Source organism: Sander lucioperca, chromosome 24 (assembly GCF_008315115.2).
Source record: "Sander lucioperca isolate FBNREF2018 chromosome 24, SLUC_FBN_1.2, whole genome shotgun sequence".
NCBI classification, from domain to species: Eukaryota; Metazoa; Chordata; class Actinopteri; order Perciformes; family Percidae; genus Sander; species Sander lucioperca.
Genome location: NC_050196.1, coordinates 4,791,499 through 4,811,566, shown reverse-complemented (window position 1 = coordinate 4,811,566; position 20,068 = coordinate 4,791,499). Strand labels below are relative to the sequence as shown.

The window sequence follows — 20,068 nt, the reverse complement described above, 5'->3', positions numbered from 1 at the left end:
TCGTAGCGCCTTCCGGGACCCGGAAACACAAATACAACTTCCGCTACACACTGTCCTTCAAAATAAAAAAGTCGATTTTACCCACTGTCCTTTAATAAGATAAGATAAGACAGGGCTGCCAACTTTTCAAAAAGCCTTGCAGTGAGATTTGGTGGGGCCAAACAAAATTTTGTCACGTACAAAGCAATTTTTTTTTTGCCTCATTCAGCATCATTACCATACAGTAAAAAACACACACACACACACACACACACACACACACACACACACACACACACACACACACACACACACATCAGTGGTTCTCAGTGTAAGGACCAGGGTCCCAAAGTTAAATTAACATTGGTCTACCACAGGGATCTACTAGGACCACTGAAATTCTAAAGAATGACAACCACTGATTTACATAATTTCTAATCCTTCAAAAATAAATAAATAGAAATAACCATTTTTGGACACCAGGGGGACTGGTGGCCAAAGACCAAACATCATTAGGTTAGGCAGTGAGTGAAATTCATTCTTCAATCAAGGCCTTTCCCCACCACAAGGTCCAGCAGAAAATAGACTGAACAATACCAACAGCAAGACAAAAGACACAGCATGGCTCATTTTGTGCATGTGTTATATCACAGCCTTTCTCAAACTTTATTTATGCCAAGGCCCAGTAATGTTTGGCCCTCATGCTCTGTGCCCCACTTATGTAATTCTTTGGGAAAAGAGAGACTATTTGTTAATTTTATGAAACATTTAATGAATTATTTACAGTTACATTTAGAGATGCACAGAGGTTAGAGAAGCACAGTAGTGGCCCAAAGTTTCCCAGTATCTGTCCCCCTGGTGAGCTGGCACAAACATCTGGACCAGTCACAGCTGCATGGCCTGGCAACCCAACGTTACGGCTAAAAACATAGATGAACAAGGTATGTTAAACATGAACGCTTGACTACCGTGTACAGATTTAAGTTGTATATAATAAATAAGTATATATATATATAAAAGGTGTATGCATGCATATACACATACATACATAAAGTTACATGTTAAACAGATCTATGAAGCTTATAAACAGTAAGGCAATTAGTGCAAATGATCCAGTAGATGGCGCCAATGTTCAATCAATGTTAGAGTTGCAATGCATTCTTCCAACAGTGCAGGTCACATAAGCTGATGATGTACTACAATTTAATTTATCGTATTATTTTTATACTGTCAGTACTTTTAGAGCAACTTTTATAATGGATAAAGGGCCTGGAATGAATTGAAAGACATTTTAACCTGTAGCTATAACTTAGGCCTATTGTATATTGATTGACTTGAATTCACTCAAAACATTTTAGGTGTGGTCACACGACAGTCTCCTTAGGTAGGTTATCCGTGGCACAATCCACTCGCCATAATCTTTCAGGCATTTGACCGACCGGGTTGACACTTCAGCCTGAGAAACCAGGCAAATGTGTGTTTCTTACAACCAATGCGTGAGAGTTGGCAGCCCTGATAAGATCAATGGTTGAATGTAACTAAGTACATTTGCTCATGTACTGTACTTTTAAGGTATTATCATACTTTATACTTCTAATGAATTGTACTTTTTGACTTGGATTGACTGCACAACACAGATTCCGGCAGTACTAAATGAGGTCTCTCTGTTCTCTAAAGCCTCTGGTTGATGTTTAAATACGACAAAATGTGAAATATATACACTATTCACGATTACCCTCTGATTATTGTGAATACTAAACCTGTAGCTTTGAAGTTAAATATTTAAGGATCATAGATCAAAGAATAACAATATAAGGGAAACATCTACTGTAATATATATATATATATGATATACAGAACAGTTAAACTATTCTAAATATATGGCTTCAGAGGGACTTATCCATCTTTGGATTCATTTTGCTTTTCCGAGATGGAGAATTTATCTATCTATCTCTGCTTATTACGGAGCCCCTAAGGGGACATGAGCGAAACAAATCTAAAGTTTAGTTTCATGTGCTCTTGCGAAACTTTCATGTGCTTACGTGACACTTTTATGTGCGCACGCAAAACCTTTTCATGTGCGCAAAGTTTCACATGAGCACATGAAAGTTTTGTGTGCACACATGAAACTAAACTTTAGATTTGTTTTCATGTGTACCAACAACACCGGACACATCTTATCTCTGGACCCTTAATGGGACCCATACAATCAGGTAAGCTTGCTTATGTAATGTTCGATATGAATGAATTGTACCAAATCAAATACTGTTACTGGTTAACATGATGGTTAGTGTCCATCATGCTTTTGGATTCTGCTGAAGACAACTTTTAGAATTAGGTCATGTTAGCTAATGCTAGCTAACATTAGCAAGGGCTAGTCTTAGCATAAAAATCTATTTTGAACTGATGTTTGGCAAGGCATCGTTTGGATGCGATTGTATTTGTTGCTCTAATGGTGTTGTAATTGTTACGAACGGGACAAAATTGTCCCAAATGCAAAGCTCAGAAAAACGGTTTATTGGAATATGTAATGTAAGAGAATGAAGGACCGGGGGAGTGGGGAGGCCGACGCCAGGGACTGGAGCAGGGACTCGAGGAGTGGGGTAGGAAGGTGAAGGAGCTCAGGGATGCGGGGAAACAAGGGCCAAGAAGTCCGAGGAGGAGGCACTGGAGTACAGGGAGCAGCAACGACGAGAAAGTAAGGCTGGAAGCCGCGAGGAGGGGACCGGATGGTGAAGCCAGCTGACTGGAGGCAGGAAAACAGTGAAGGTGAGACCCTGCAGGGAAACATAGCGAAAAGGGTGAAACAACAATGGATTGGCAAAGGTAAGTACAAAGATTCACTGAGAGCTTGTGGCGTGCGTCACCAGGGTGGCTGAAACAACGATCAAGCGAAGCAGTGGTGCGTAGATCCGTGGTTTAAGTACTGGGCTTGATTGTAGCTGATGACTGGCAGGTGTGTATGGCTGGAGAAGTAATGGTGGGATGACGAGCAGGTGTGTGTAGTCAGCTGGCTGGCGCAAGCAGGAGGGGAAGGGGGAAAACAAGGAGACACAGAGAGGCAGGGCCAACAGAGAAAGTGACAGTAGAGCAAAATGGAAAACAAAATAGAAAATAGAAAACAAAACAGAAACTCACAGCCAGCCGACCCCAACCATCACAGTAATGTGTTTGTAGAGAGGAAAATGCCAGGCGGAGAGGGAAAAATACAGATCACCTGCAGCAGGGATTGAAACAAGTAAAAAGGTAACGTTCTTGTGTGTGTGTGTGTGTGTGTGTGTGTGTGTGTGTGTGTGTGTGTGTGTGTGTGTGTGTGTGCGTGCGTGTGTTGGGGTGTGTCCTGGGGGGGAGGCCTCGGAAACTTTCCTTACGAAAGGGGTCGCAAGCTGATCCTTTTTGCCTCCCTTTAATTCGAATAAACCCATGCACATAGTCTTGGGCAATTTTGAAAAGTGCTTTGAATGTAGGGAAAACATGATAGGCTAGCCTACGATACTGAATTTGTTTCCAAGTGTGCATATATGTGGGTGTTCTGTTTAACTTAAAGGCAAATCTTTTGCATTGTGCTTGTATTTTCTGTTTTAGATGCTCGTACACAGCAGATGGGGACAGCCGCCATCACCCAATTTACTTTTACTCAGGCTGTGCAAAAGTGGCTGCGCTATGCGACAGACCGGGCAGGAGGGACTGGACGACAACGTCAGAGGACAATGAACTGCAAATAGGCTGAAGAGGACAAATAATGAAATAAGAGGCTAATAAAATTAATTTGTTTTTACCTTAAATAGTGTGGTGTGGTCAGTGTTTTAGGCTAGGCTATGGGCATACAAGCTTTCAAATGTTCCATCACTTTTTAACATCCTGGCTGTAGATAAAGCAGGATATTCATATTGTCACATGTTGAAAGTAAGAGCCACAAAGTCTGGGAACGTAATGTGTACACTGAACAGATAGGGACTACAAGGTCACCCTAAACTATCTGTTATTTCTCCCTGAATAGTTGAGACTTCTCACATAGTTGAGATAAACGGGATGTCTAAACCTTGGGGTAAGAAGTGGTACAGAGGGGAAGAAGTGAAGTGGCTCCTGAATGTCTGACTATGTTTGATTGTAAGAAATGTTGAGTCATGTTTAGAAAGGGGGGGGCATGTCTTTCTATCTCACTGGAGATGCATATATACTGTGTGCTTTTTGTTATTCGTTGAAGAGACCTTTCACACCCTTTAGCAAAGTAGTTTCGGTGACGGAGCCATCTCCTCACTCTGAGTTCAACACCCCTTGGATCTAGTTCTCGTAGAATTAATCAAACATCCTCTTTCCTTATGTTTAATCCATTCTCCTTGCATTTTGTGTACCTCCACCTATATCCATGGAGTTGGCCAGTTGTTTGTAACTGTTCATAAATTAAAGTAATTGCCCGATCCAAATCGCTGTATCCCTTGCGCTGGAACAGATTACAAGACTTTAAAATCCGTTTAAAATGTCGTATCGAAACAATATAGGCTAATGGTGATGACTTGCAAGCAAAGCAGCAATGTCCTTATAATGAAGACCTAGATTAAAATATAGTGCAACTATCTCCTGTACTGTAGTAATTTCTCTAGCTGTCACTGTCTCCCGTATGGCCCTTGGCTACATCAATATACAGCTTTCATGTGCTCACACGAAAGTGTTGCGTGCTCACACGAAAAAGTTTAATGTGCGCACCTGAAACTTTAATGTGCGCACACAAAAGTCTCATGTGCGCACATGAAAGTTTCGTGTGAGCACATGAAACTACAACAAAAAGATATAATAATAAAATGGCATGACAAAAACAAGTTTTAACGCTGCAAGTCAAGTCAAGTGGGTTTTATTGTCATTTCAACCATATACATTGTATATAGTGAAACAAAACAACATTTCACCATGGGTCAAGTGGTGTTACACATTTAAAATATATGAAAACAACATTATATAAAAACGACATTATATACAAGCGACATTCGAGACAGGCTACATTAAGTACACACACATTATATACTTTACATAAAGTGCAATTACTACTTAAAGTAGAGCATTTAACAGACAAGACAAGGGACAGGACAGACAACAGACAACAAAAGACAGGGCATAAGTAGACTTGTAACAGAGCATTGATTGAGGTAGGATATATAGAGTTAAAAATAAACGGCTCAGAATAAAAAATAAAAAATAAAAAAAAGTGCAGGACTGCATTTCAGTTCCATGTGAAAAAATTTGAATCATGTTTTGTTGTTCAACAGTCTGACTGCTTGAGGGAAGAAGCTCTTCCCCATTCTGGAGGTGCGGGCAGTTATACTGCGGTACCTTCTACCTGATGGCAGTAAGGAGAAGAGTGCATGGGACGGGTGTTTTATGTCCTTAACAATGCTTATGGCTTTGCGCAGACAGTGGGTGTTGTAGATGTCAGAGAAGGAGGGAAGAGAGGCCCCAGTGATCTTTTGTGTGTGTGGCAGATGATTGATGTAACGTCCATGTGGCGCAAAATGGCCAAAAGTGTAAGACCTCCCAATAAAGTAAAAGTTATCAATTTTCTTTCCTTATAAAATACAATGACATTCTACTTAGTGATTCAAAGTTAATTTTATTCAAACAAAACTGAGTAAAATGCAACTAATGCATAATTCAAATATATCATATTTGGAATTTGGTGTGATAATGGGTTGTTCAGACAAACACTGCAGGCTAAGGCGTGGAAAAAGATTGCTCAGTTCTTGCCCCAGTCCTTGTATTCAGTTACAGTTGTCATATAGTCAGATTGTTGAGCTGGCAGCAGAGCCACTGTTACCAACTCCTCTCATATAGCAGAAGCTTTTCTTTTCCAGACATTATCCACCTGTAGCCCTTAAACACATTTAACCGGTAAATAGTGTCTGACTTCAGTCTGTGGGGGTTTCTCTGAAAAGCACAATGTTGAGAATTTGCAGCAGGGCTTTGGTAAGTAACAAAACCTTATTAAATTCTACCTGTTTACAATTTCTATAATGCAGCTTCCTGAAATTACACTAGCTAGACAAAATCATGTGGGATTTGTTTATCCATGCATAAAACTAGTGTTTATTACCATTTAGCCTGTGATAAATCTTGTTTTTTTTACTTTTATTTTAATTATTGCGTATCTCCACGCCTTTAACTGTATGTGTTACATTCAAGCTAAACAAGTTTACACAATGCCCATGTTTTTGTGTCTAAGTAACTGATGGGAACAACAATTTTTGAAATTGGTCCAGTGTTAAGCAAGACTGCTGCAGCCGACAGTGGGGAAACAAGCCACAATGTAACATTAATGGGCAACTGCTCACCTTCAATTTCCTGTTTTTGCCACTGACATGCTCATGTCTGACAACATTATTGAAAGGATCCCTATTGAGATAGAGATACCTTTTTGTTAAAGAGTAAGATCTAACAATTGAAGCCTGTCAGTGGCAAAAACAGCACTTTTAACGGACGAAATTGATGATGCACATTTGCCCTTTAGGATTACATTGCAGCCCAGTTTACAGCTGTTGATTTGCTCAATTCTGGACCAATTTCAAAGATTATTGTGCACATTAGCTACTCAGACATCAATGCATGGAGAAATAGGGTCCAGGTTGAACAAATAAAACATATACAAAATAACCCTTAGTTCATGTCTTCTTCGTCTTGCAGGATAGATTGTAATACAATAAGGACTTACTGGTATCTGGTCAAAAGGAAACAGCTGTCATAAGTGACAACATGTATTTGAGTACATTGTTGTGTCTTTCAGGTGAAGGTGGGGATGGTGAAGCCCTGGCAATTGGTGAAACCTGTATCATCGACTCTGGTTGCTGGAAGAAACCTGAGCCAGCAGAAAGGACTGCCCAAGATGCCTGCCCCCCCTCCTCTGCAGCAGACCTGTGAGCTCTACCTGAACTATGTGGAGCCCATGGTGGAGCAGGACGAGCTGAGGCGAACAAAACAGCTGGTGGAAGAGTTTCAGAAAGCAGGAGGGGTTGGAGAAAAACTGCAGAGAGGCCTGGAGAGGAGAGCAGACAACAGTGAGAACTGGGTGAGCTCAACAACCACACCAACAGCTGTAGACACTTTCGCTGACACAATGGGGGTGACATAGTGTTTTAGCCCTAAATCAGTCATTCAGACATGTTTTGCCAGTGACGGAGAGCTCATAGACACAGTGTGGGCTGGGATTTCTATAAGATCTCCAAGTTCAGAAAATAAATCATGATTATCTTGACTAAATATTTTTTTACTTCACAACCTATGCTTTGACCGCATTTAAACCACTTGTGAAAAAAAGGTTAATTTCTTATAAACTTAAGTCTATGACAGAGAGAGAGGGTGGTGCTGCAGACAGAGGGTAGGCTAAAGCGTGGATTAAAAAACTGTCACTACTGCTGGAAAGCCACTTAGGAAGCAAACAAACGCCTCACTGATGTTAACAAGGCTCTTCCTCCTTCATGTGTTTGTGTGTGTGTGTGCTGCCTCGTTCCGTCCATCGCTGGCTTGCACGAGCAACTGGCGCCTGATTGGCTGGAATAGTGTTTTCTGGATCTTCCGCTACTTTCTGTTTGTTTTCCAAAGCTGTTTAGGAATTGATTGTGTTTGTAGCTTGAACGAAGCTAGCGTGGACTGCTGATTAGCTTACAACGCTAGAATTCGGGGCACAGGGAAAGTAAAAATAAATCGCTATTTTGTACCACTAAAAAGGCTCAAAATATCACCAAACTTCAACGGTAGCATAATGAGGGTCCCTACTAAGGCCTGGATACCCGACCCGAGCCCGACGGGTCCTGACGGTACCCGACGGGCCGGGCCGGGTTCGGACAGATATTTAGAAATGATGGTCGGGTGCGGGCCGGGCTCGGTCACATCAGCGCGATAAGGCATTTGTTGTAAAATGGTGCTGCAGCTCCTTTAAGAGAGCTCAATGTGTGTGTAAAGTGGGCAGAAGAGAGATAGAGAAAAGAGAAAGCAGACGTGTAGATGTGACTGGAGCAGAGTTGGTGGAATAAGTTTAAGTTTTGTACACAGTGTGTGCGGGATAAACCCCTTACTGAAATCCAAGTTCATTCATCTGCTCACCAGAAACGGGATTTTAACCCCAACGTTATATAACGTCGGCCCTGGAGGTAACGAGTCTCCCCTGGTTTTCTGATCACGGTCGGAATCGAAGCGATCAGGAAAGGTTAACACATTGAACATTTTAAATTAAACAGCTTATTAACGTGAGCTTGTTCCCCCTTGTGCGCTGATGCGCTCATCTGTTGACATTTCCGAATGCCTTCCAGTTGCTTAATAAAAGCTTTCCACACAAACAAACGTACATGTGTCATTAGTATGAGGAAAAAAACAACCAGATTTTAACTGTGTCGGGCTCGGGCCGGGCTCGGACATAAATATCATAATGCCTGACGGGCTCGGGCCGGGTTCGGTCACGGCTCTGTCGGGCTCGGGCTGGGTTCGGACGGAAAAATTCGGCCCGATCCAGGCTCTAGTCCCTACATGTTAACCAAAGCATTGAGAACTTTGTAAGTCTACAGACAGTTTATTGAACGAAGAGCTGCGGGAGCTCTGTGAAAGGGCTACGAGAGAGAGAGAGAGAGAGACCTCTGCCGCAACAGAGCCTTGTACTTCGGGAAACCAGTCATGACTTACAGCTGGCGAAACTAAACTAAAATCAAAAGCAATTTGCTCAATATATCTGAAATAATCGCACCGATGTAAAGCATAACTTGTCTTGTACTTACTCAGTGGATAACTGTCTATCTAGTCCCTCCGGTCTGGGTCACCGTCTCCAATTTATTTTAGGGACAAGGAAAAAAGTACAGCCCTGTTTATGGAAATCTTCAGACTGTACAAAACACTGCGTCTCTTGGGTGTCGCGACGCAACAGGTCCCACTCCGTGCAACACAGACACTCCTGTTCGGTGGCTATAGCTTCACAATGTCCGCAGCTACACCACCAGTTTCCCGAAGTACGAGGCTCTGTTGCGGCATAGCTCTCTCTCTCTCTCTGTCATAGCCCTTTCACGGAGCTCCCGCAGCTCTTTGTTCAATTAACTGTCTGTACACTTACAACGTTCTCAATGCTTCGGTTAACATGTAGGGACCCTCATTATGCTACCGTTTAAGTTTGGTGATATTTTGAGCGTTTTTAGCTGGAATTGCCCTTTAATTTGGAAGAAGACAATGCCCAGAAACATTTTACATAAAGTAAAGACACCAGCTTCTTCACAAACACAAAATACTTTATCTATCTGTCTGTATCTATCTTTTTGTCATTTATACTTTGTAACTCTTCATAGATGACAGACTATTTCACGAAGGTTGTGTTCAACAATCGTAACCCTTTGTTGGGCTCTTCAAAGTATGGGGTTATCTTTCCACGAATGGACTTCAGGGACAAAAAGGGACAAATAAGGTAAACACACACACAAGAACCCTCCCCATGTAGCCCATCCAGACCATCAGGCACCAACCATTTCTATTAGTCCTGTCCAGTTTGTATTCAGGAAAAATACCCAAGCACTCCATCCCCTTGAGCTTCTGTTTCAATATCTGTTTGACCTGTGATGAAAACTTTGACATCATCAACATATTCTCACAAGCTAACTGAAATGAAAATTTCTAAAAAGGTTAACCCTTTGACCCTGTGTGAGCTGATACAAGAGAGGCTCAATAGCCAGAGAGTATAGACAACCCTGTCGGATACTTCTATGTTCATCATTCACCTTTAACAAAACATTAGAAGAAATGTCGGTTTATAAATAATAATCACTAATAAATGGAAAATTAACAGTTAATTACATTTGGGTTAACAGTTATTTTATTGTTACCAAACACTGTAGCCTAATGATATAATGTTAAATTATTTTAACAGTTTTTTGTTGCACACACACATACCATTTCATATATATTATGCATTTGTTAATGATTACCAAATGTTTTTAAGCCTTTAAGAAAGAATTTGTAAACTGTTAATAAAAACATTATCCAGATGGCTTGTATTAACTTGCATCTGATGTTTGTAATACCTTGTTGATGGTTAATAAATATGTTGTATAGCATTTATTAACATGATTTAGCAACTATCAGTGTATAAATAATCATCTCTTTTATAGATCAACAAAAAAAGATTTAATGGGGCCAAGTTTATGTTACGTGATACTTAATAAACCGCTAATTAATTAACTTATTATGTTTAGCATTAAATGCAACTTTGGAAAAGTCATTAAAATAATGTTTATAGTCCCAGAGACCGACAGAGACATCTGTTAATAACCCCTAGGTTCGTTTTGTGCCGGAATTGTCCTTTAACTATAGCGCCCCCTAATGGCCGATCTTTACCAAATTTGGTACAGAGCCTCAGAGCAACATGCCGAACAAGCATAACAAGTTTAGTGTTGATTGCATTTACTGTGGCAGAGATATTGCAATTGCAAATCTCCCAATTAAATGCATTGAGTTATTGGCCAAAACAAATAAACTTATCAAATTTGGTACAGAGCATCGTAGTGGGATGTTGAACAATGATCTCAAGTTCATTGCTGATAACATTTAATTTGGCCGAGATATGATATGATAAGTGTGTGGTAGCTAGCTATGAAAATTAGTTTGGTCATCAAAGGCGCATACTTTAACGTAGCAAAATTCTTTGAGTAACTTTTGGTCAGGTCCATCTGGAGATGCTACGTACCAGGTTTCTAATGTGCGATGTGTAATGTGGGAGTTAAAGGCAAAAAAAACATTATAGCGCCACCTAGTGGTCCACATGTGTAATCTTTGGTAGGTGTGGTCCATGACCCATTGTCCATCTACCCTGTAAATTTAAAGTTGTTCACATTAGTGTAAGTCGTGAATCTAGACTTGGGTCCCATAGGCAACGCCCACTTTGACCCCTCAGTACCCCACTCTAGGGTTGGCCTCAGGATTGGCCCTAGATGGTACCCATCACATTTTGTAAAAAATCAGAAGAGCCGTGAGATATAAACTTTTTGTACTTGTAGCGCCCCCTAGTAAACAATTTTCGTAAAACGCGTGGGGGACCTCCAGAGGTTCATGGCAAAGCATAATCTAAAGTTTCACGTTGATGCCATTTTTTTTTGGTCAAGATTTGGCAAAGTTAGTGTTTTCATAGTTAGCTACACAAATCTGTTTGTGCGCAATATGCACAATTTTTATCCTATCAAATTCTTTTAATAACTTTTTGTCATGTCAATCTGGAGATGCTACCTGCCAAGTTTCGTGCAGATCGGTTGCACGGTCTAGGAGGAGATTGAAAAAATAGGTTTTTGATAAATCGCGATTTTTCACGCATATGGTCTAGGTCGGAAATGGGCGTGGCCTATATCACGAGATTCAGCTGGATCCAGGGAACGCGGGGACATTTCGATATTTGGAGTTATAGGGCCAAACACGTTTCTTTCTGTTATAGCGCCACCTAGTGGTGGAAGTGGGTCAATTGTTGTGCCTGAGGTCTTTGTGGAGTTTTGGACCAGTCCTGAAAATGGCAACTCCCCACCATGTACGGTTTAGGCTGTAGTCGGAGTTTTAGGCGGAGAAGAAAAATAAGGATAATCTTTAGAAAAACAATAGGGTTCCACAACCCTGCTGTGCGAACAGCATAGCGTTGCTACCGCCGGGTTCTTCCAGACTCGGGCTTGGACCCCTAAAACGCCTCAAGTGTCCTAAATAACTGTGATCAACTCAAAAAGTAAAAAGCTTTCTCGTGATCAATAAACTGTAAAAGTCCAACATTAAACTCTTTAGACAAATCAATAATGTCATTGTGAGACATTTACCCCAAATCAGTTATCAAGAGGAGTTGTACTGTTGTATAATATGGCTCTGGAGATAACTTCAAAGGCTGAGAAACTATATCTGGTAGGGTTGGGTACCAAATCCGGTACTTTTTGGGTACCGACCGAATTACGTCGATACTACAGAGGACCGATTCACGTTAAATCAAACAGTGCCAAATTTCAGTACCTGTAAGCGCGAGCTTATCTGTCCTCTACATGTTGACGGAGAGCCGGGCTCCGCTCTGATAAACACACACTTGCAGAGGTGCGGACGGAACAAAATGACATCGCTTCAGCAGTTTGTTTAACGTTAAGTCACAGTGAGTCACCCCAATGCCGGTAAAGCTGTTGCAAATGTGGTTAGACTTTTCAAAACTCCACGCAGACAGCGTTCGCTGCAATATAATATAATGGCAAGTTGAAAGCAGTCACGGTGCAGTTACACTTCCACTTATGCTGTGTGTCCATTGTCAGCATTATTTCCCCTGCTTCCCATTAATTTCCATGGGAGCAGCCGTGCAATGTGCAGTGCATTTACTCAATGAATGGGAAATTTGGTATTGCATTTGACTACAGACTTTGGAGCTTGCACTTAGTGAAATTTCCTGACTTTTGCCTAGCCGCCACTATGCTTTAGGTTCTCTTTTCGCGGGCTCCGCTTTCATGGGCTCCGCTTTCATGGGCTCCGCTTTCATGGGCTCTGCTTTCATGGGCTCAGCTTTCGTGAGCTCAGCTTTTGTGAGCTCAGCTTTCGTGAGCTCCGCGTGTCATCAGTGGCGAATTGCGCCAGGGGGGACTCACGCCAGGAGGCTTGGACCCCGTCATAACTGCTTGCAGTTCTAGTTACAACTGAAATAAATTTTTGTTATTGCAGGAAAATACCGTAATGGGAAAGTACCGAAATAAGGTACCGGAACTGAATTTGAGGTACCGTTATCGGTACCGGTTCCGGAAAAAAAAAGGGAACGGTACCCAACCCTATCAGGGTCATCTTGGATTGGCCTTGAAACTTCAAATTTTGGGTATTAGGAGATCGACCTATATGAGGGACAAAAAGTCAGGATATCTCTGTAATTTGGACCATTCCTTTATAAATAAAGTCTCATTTTCAAATTGTTAGAATTCCTTTTGAACATTAAAATGAATAACCATGTATTCTTTGTCCAGGTGTGCTGCCCAACTAATTACGGCTGTATTGGAATTTAAGACAATGATTGACAAGTGAGTACTAAGCTTAAAATGTTCATTTTTTCCCCAGACATGCTAGATCTTTATCATCCTCACTGTCATTATTTGCTGTCGTGAGTTATTGACATTATAATTTATGTCTATTAACCGTAATATTACCTTAAGCTGATGTTTTTTTTGGCAGTAGAAGGAGTCACATTACACATTAACATTAAGAATGGCTTTTTAAAATGATGTTGTCTTAAGCCAGATATATAAAATCAGTTCTATGAAGAATTTGAATGATTATTTCCTGTAAAGCCTAAATAAGCCTAATACTGTAATGGCCAGAACATTTTGGACCAAAGTATTTTTGGACCTTTTGACAAAATGTAAAAAAAAGTATTTAAAAAAAACAAACATTTTGGCATATTATACACTGTACTTTATTGCTATCTGAAAGTACACACCAAAACAAATTAACAAAGCCAAACAGCCTCTGAATGCCACATGTCTCTAGTTTGTGGCTGTAAAGTTTCAGAAATTATTCTCACTAAAATGAAATGGCCCCAATGGGGACTGACATCATCACACATGAATACACTTGGGCTCACTGAATCAACAAGAGTCTCAACTTTCCAGTCAGACCTAATTTATGCAACTTCAGGACTGTTTAGGACCCTAAGTATTGTAGTGTGAATCAATGGTTAAGTACACATGTATTAGATTTTGGATATTCATTTCAAATTCAGTTTTATCAACCAACTTTACGGATTAATACAATTGGCACTTGTAAAATATAGGGCACCACCTCGTTTAAAAGCAGAAGGCACTCAGATTGAATGGAATAAACCATCAAATCTCTCTATAACGTAATTTGATCACAAAAGATATTCCAATCAACAAATACAGTATTTCAGTTTTAAATCAGATACTGTGAAGTTCGTAGCTGCAAATTGACCCAAAATTGTTTTCATGAACAAGACAGACAGACTGTTGTGGTTATGGACATTTCTGTTGGGATTGTTTATATTTCTGTTGCCTGTTTTCTTAATTGTCTGTTTCCCATTTTGTATATTTATTCTGTATATTTCTGTTCACTGTGGTGTAGATTTATCCTGTTTTGTGTATTCTGGTTTGTGTATACTTCTGTTCCCTGTTTTGTGTATTTCTGTTTCCTGTTTTATTTTGATAGTCTGTTTTCTGTCTTGTCTTGTCTAGTTTTGCTTCCTATGTTTTCCCGCCTTGTCTGATTGTCCTGCCCCGCCCTGATGTGTTTCACCTGCTGTATCACCTGTCCCTCATTTGTTTGTTACCTCATGTATTTAGCCTCTGTGTTCCCTTTATCTCGTGTCAGATTGTTTTGTGTCTTAGTCCTGTCAGTTTGTGTGTGTTTGTGTGCTTGCCCTGTCAGTTTGTGTGTGTTAGTGTGATTCCTGTCGTGTCTCCCAGTGTCAGCTCTCGTCGGTTTCTGTGCTTCCTGTTTTTGTACTCCCTTGGATTTTTGGATGCCTTTTGTCTTCTTTTGGAATTTTAGTTTTTTACTAGGACTCCCTTGGTTCTTTTTTGTGTTTTGATTAATAAATCCTCGTGCTCAAACCTTTTCCTGCCTGCATGCCTCTCCCTGCATTTCGGTCCTATTATTCCCCACCTCGTGACACAGACGATGACTTCAGTAAACGAAAATAGTTCATTAATCAGGTTAAGAGAGCAATAGAATCAGATAATTGGAATGAATAGCAAAATAAATGATGGTTATCACAGATTATGAGGTTAAGATATGGATTGATGTTTCAAAATTAATAAGAAAAGCAGGCAGTTTTTGAAGGAAATCAATTAATAATTATTAACTGCCTAACTTAACCTGTTAAGACTTAACAGAGAAACAACATCAACTGTTAAATCGATCAGCTGATTAGTTTGGCTTATGATTGGTTTAAAGAAATGCCAATAGACCAGAGCGCAAAGTGTTAGTAACTATTACAATGTTATTCTTACTGTAGCCTAATTATTTCAAAATTATCAAAGATTTGCATGCAAAACATCTGCAGGTCAGTGAATGAGGGCAGACATTTTTTATTTTATATTCAAAGGACCTCTACTGCCTGTAGTTCATGGAGGGTCCACCAGGGGGCATAAAACATGTATCAGATTGCATACAACAGGTTTTTCAGGAAAGTACTGATCATGTGGATGACATAGGTCACTGAACGTTGTGTATTAAATAGAATACCAATGGCGTTACAAGGTGTTTGGATTTCAACTTAAGTTGAAAGTTCAACCAAGTTCAGACATTTGTTCTCTGTCTTTATAAGAACACTATTATCTGTGGTTGGATCAGTTTTAGTATTTGTATTTGCAGAGGTGGAAAGTATCAAAATACATTTACTCACATAACTGTATTGAGTAGTTTTGTTGTGTATTTTGTATGTTTCAAGTAGTTTTTAAAATAGGTATTTTAAAATGTACTTGATTACATTTTGAGTGAAGTATTGTATTTCGCTACATTACAAATCCCATCTGTTACTGATTGTATATATAGAAAAAAACCTCGACTAACGAAAACCGAAAGGAAGAAGGGCATTCTTTTTTTTTTTTGTGCGAACGTATGCAGCTTCTTCTTCTCTGGTTGCAAGTCGCAAGTAAAAAGAAGTCGAAGAAGAACAGCAATGTGTCGGACCCATGGATGTGTCTGCAAGCCGCAAACTGAGCGGGAGACGTTAGCATGGACGTGAATGAGCTGTTATCCCTCAAAAATGTCAGCTCATGGGAAAGAAAGGTCGATACAGAGTGCCCGTGTTTTTAACCAAACATGGACTTCTAAGTATTTATTTACTGATGTCAAAGGTACTTAGGTGTGTAGAAGCTAGCTGCTACTCTGGGCTGTGAACATTAGGGTCTAACCCATTTATGGAGTCAAAACACATGATTTGGCCTTGATTTGCATTATAACTGTTGTTCATGTTTGTAAAGAAAAGGAGGATGGCCCTCAGAACAAACAACGTATGGTGCTTTCACTTTCAATTGATTGTTTGAAAACGTTTTATGGGATGGTCTGAACTAAAATTGCACATTATACCTTTCTAAGGGTCTTAAATGTCATGTGTGACATGTATTATGTTGTTATTACATGTGTATACATTTGTATAGCTGTTTATACATTTGTATAGATCTTTCTTTTAATTAAAAACAAAATAGTTTTGGACTTATGACCCCTTGTCCTATTTTCACTACATGTGAGAGAGACCCCGTAACTAAGTAACTTTTACTTATGAATTAATGAACTACTTATTACTTTTCCTTGAGTATTTTTTCAGATAGGTAATTTCACATGTAATGGAGTAATATTTCATCAAAATATTGGTACTTTTACTTGTGGTCCTGAACAGCCACTGGATGCAGCAGCTTCAGGGTCATCAATGGCCAGAATTGTATACGACACTGAATGAGTTGAACTGAGTTAGTGTTTCATGTTTGTATGTTTGCAGTGGTACACTTCCAGCTGAATACATAAGAGGGAAGCTGCTGTGTATGAAGCAGTACGAGCAGATTCTGTCATCCTGCATTGTCCCTGGTCTGGAGAAAGACTCATCGGAGTTCTACGCAGAGAAACACATCACTGTAGCACACAACTGTCAGGTGAGGAACATCACATCATACCATGGTCGGGGTGAATTCCGATTGGCTGCAGGGTTTCAATTAAAAAGTGATATAGTACAACTACTAATGAGTTCTGGTGAATTTCACTGTTTACCGTTCTAAATTGATGCGCTACATAAGGGATAATGTAGAGCAAGGCGGTCGTTATAGCGAATACAATCTTGACAGGGTAATCAGGACCCCAACGCAAAACCCACGTCAATATTTATGTTGACGTTTCTGTCCTCATTCATCTCGTTTCTTGTAAACAAAATGTTGCAATGTAACTAATTAACATTTTTGTCCCTTCGGCTGAAGTTACTGCATAGCGATCATAGACTGTATATGAAGATGTAACGCTAGCGAAAGGCGCTCACCAGATCTGCTGTCATTGCCTATATTGGAGGACGGGAGTTGCTCCACTTTTCCCCACTTTTTGCCACAGCTGATAAATTACCCAAAATTCTTTCAGCGGATTGATAGCTGTCCTCCAGAGTGATCAGGACTGTGTCCATGGCGACACTCTCCTATGCATGGCACCGGTCTGTCATTCTTAGCAACGATCTGTTATCAAGAATTAGCAGACTGTAGAATGCCGTCGGATTCAACCAAGCCGTGTAATAAAGTAAATATAAAAGGAAATGTGAATCTGTTATTTCCAACACTGAACACAAGCTGCAAGAAGTAAGTTACACTGCCCCTCTGAACTGACTTTGTTGTACAGAGATCATCTCTCGCCCCATTCGCTGTTCAGATTGCTAATTCAGGTTGCGTGCGACAGTATACATGGCATTTGTTCGTGAAAATCTTAATGTTGTTTCGGGGACGATGACATGGTTGGATAGCTATCATTGTCAAGCGTGGCAGGTCATATCCAAGGTCCGTCTTAATTGCTGGAGCAGTGAACAATGTTTGCATTGCATTAGAACCTTATGAGATGTGAATGATTGTTCCAGGTATTAGTCAAATCATCAGGTATCACCAGGGAAACAGAGTTATTGTTTAAAGAAACTTTAGATTTTGATTATAATATGCATCAAAATATATATTAATGGTCTTAGCATTTTGTTATTTAGCAAGTGACCATGGTATAAGCGGGGCAGGGGTTCTGCCCTCGCCATTAACCCTCACCTTTAGCACAAAACTGTCAGGGGAAGAACATCACATCATTGGTGTAAGTCAAGCATCTGTGTCTGCGCTAAGACAACAACTTCTTTAACTAAAAGTGGATAATCATTAATGAAGCAACTTACTCCTGGACACAGCAAAGTATGAGAAGTAATCCAATTGTTGCCAGATTGTTGTTTTTGTGAAATCATAAAAAATGAGTGCATGAAAGTAACTATGTACAAAGAAGTACAGTTTAATGTGTTTTTCTCCCCTTGGATTAAGTTCTTTGTACTGGACGTGTACAACAGTGATGGGACTCCGCTGACAGTTGATCAGCTCTGTGTTCAGCTGGAGAGGATCTGCAACTCCCCACTACAGAACAACACGGAGCGTGTCGGCATCCTCACCACAGAGCATCGTGACATCTGGAGCAAAACCTACATCGACCTCATCAAGGGTGAGAACAACTCTGCTCTTATTAATGAGAACATGTGAAATCAACGTATTATCCACGGTAAAAAAAAGTGATCTTGCGGGAACGGAATTCCATGTAAGGTTACTGCTCTTTCCAGCTGCGATGTCTTAGCCTCCGTGTCTTCCACCCACTCTTCCTTATCTACTGTTCGTTGCTCCAATGAAGCAGTCTTTTCCACAAGTTCCGTCACATTTGTCTCCAGTCTTGCCAGGGCCCCTTTGTTGTCTGCGTCTGGGTGTTCTTGTCGTAGCCTACGTAGCTCCGTTAATATTACAGATTCCTCCTCCCCGCCGCCGAGCGTCGTCCCCGGCGTAATTCTCTTTCTCTTGTTGGTGTGCGCGTTATTTGCACTTTCCTTCTTAGTGGGCCTCCCTTTTTTAACCATTTATTTTTAATAACTTTTTTTCATCAACTTTGCCTCCTGCCTCCTTCAACATTGCGCCACCGGGAAGTCCTCCTGGAGTTTTTTTTGTTTTGTCTTCTCTCGATTACTCTTTTGTCTTGTTGTCTGTATTAACCCCAATTTTTTCTTGCTAATGTTTGGCCCCACTGTTTAGCTCTCTGTTGTTATATTGACCTGGGTATCCTGCTTTTGTATTGTGTTATAAGTTATTATTTGTATTATTACTAGATAAGACCAACAAAGAGTCAGTGTTGGCTATCCAAAGCAGCATCTTCACAGTGTGTTTGGATGGAGCGATGCCCCCGGATGAGACGTTTCACAACAATGCCACTGAACAAGTGCTGCATGGAGGAGGCAGTCAGTGGAACAGTGGAAACCGCTGGTTTGACAAGGGGCTGCAGGTGATATAACACTTCTGACATTTTTAAACCAAACACTGTTTTTTTTCTGGCACTAGTAATGGGGACAGATATCACAAATTAGAAAAACACACCAACAACCGGTGTTGCCAACTCCTTTACAATGAAAGTAGCAAACACTAGCTCCAAAAGTTGCTAAAAGTAGCTAGATAACATTATATGTTCATTTGCATATTGGTGACGTCATTACGCAATTATTTGCATAAAGCTTAGTGGTTGTGTCAGGTGCAGAAAGGTAGCGATTAAGAGCAAGGGAGATAGAACGAACTATACAACTTTAGCCAAATAGACAACAAACTCATTAGAGCAATTTATATTAAATTATAATTATTACTTAAGTACATGTAGCCCAACCCGGCCCCCGTATCCTGCCCCCACTCCCCTTCCAACTGCCTACGCAGTGCTGCACTGGGGGGGACTTCTCAGTCACAGAACAGAAGAGAGAGGTGAGTGTTTTGGCAGCCACAAGAGAGAAAGACCTTGCGTGATTCTACAGAAAGTCGCCAGATTTGTCGCTAGTTGCTTTTGTGAAAAATAGTCAATAAGGGGGTCTGAAAAGTCACTAAATCTAGCGACAAAGGCCCTAAGTTGGCAACACTGCCAATGTAGCCAGAAGAAATTTTTATTTTAATTGTTAAATTATCTTACTTAAATTCTTTCTCTCTTTGTCAAAGTTGTTTTAACTGTCTCTCTTTCTTCTCAGTATCTTCTTGTACCGGTTATGACGGCTTGCTAGCTAGATGCAGTTTTCAGAGATCTGCCACTCTCTGCCCTAAATCCTTTTGTAACCCATGGTTTTGCAACGGAAAATTGTGTTTTACTCACATAAAGGCGCTGGAATGTCAACTGCAGCAGGGAAATCATTAAGACATCACACAAAATCGACACAATATAAACCAGAAAAATATGGAACGCCAAGCTATCTCTAGAAACTAAAGAAGGTGGTATGGATGTAAGCATAGCTCTGAGGCTAATGAATCTGCCAGAGGATGCCAAAAGGAGGTGACGCATGTGCATGTACTACAAGGACAGCATGGCAGTAACAAAGGCAGCAAGATCTTAGACCATA

The 20,068-nt window shown here is 40.5% G+C and overlaps 1 protein-coding gene across 1 annotated transcript in view; it reads left to right on the top strand.

Annotated features, from left to right (window-relative positions):
* The first annotated feature begins 5,910 nt into the window (after positions 1 to 5,910).
* Positions 5,911 to 20,068, top strand: part of LOC116058578 (carnitine O-acetyltransferase-like) — a 32,174-nt gene continuing 18,016 nt past the window's right edge. The window contains exons 1-7 of the mRNA XM_035998814.1: positions 5,911 to 5,937; positions 6,752 to 7,033; positions 9,291 to 9,406; positions 12,954 to 13,007; positions 16,442 to 16,592; positions 17,985 to 18,159; positions 18,809 to 18,981. Of these exons, the coding sequence (XP_035854707.1) occupies positions 5,911 to 5,937; positions 6,752 to 7,033; positions 9,291 to 9,406; positions 12,954 to 13,007; positions 16,442 to 16,592; positions 17,985 to 18,159; positions 18,809 to 18,981 (978 nt within the window). The remainder of the gene's footprint in view (positions 5,938 to 6,751; positions 7,034 to 9,290; positions 9,407 to 12,953; positions 13,008 to 16,441; positions 16,593 to 17,984; positions 18,160 to 18,808; positions 18,982 to 20,068) is intronic.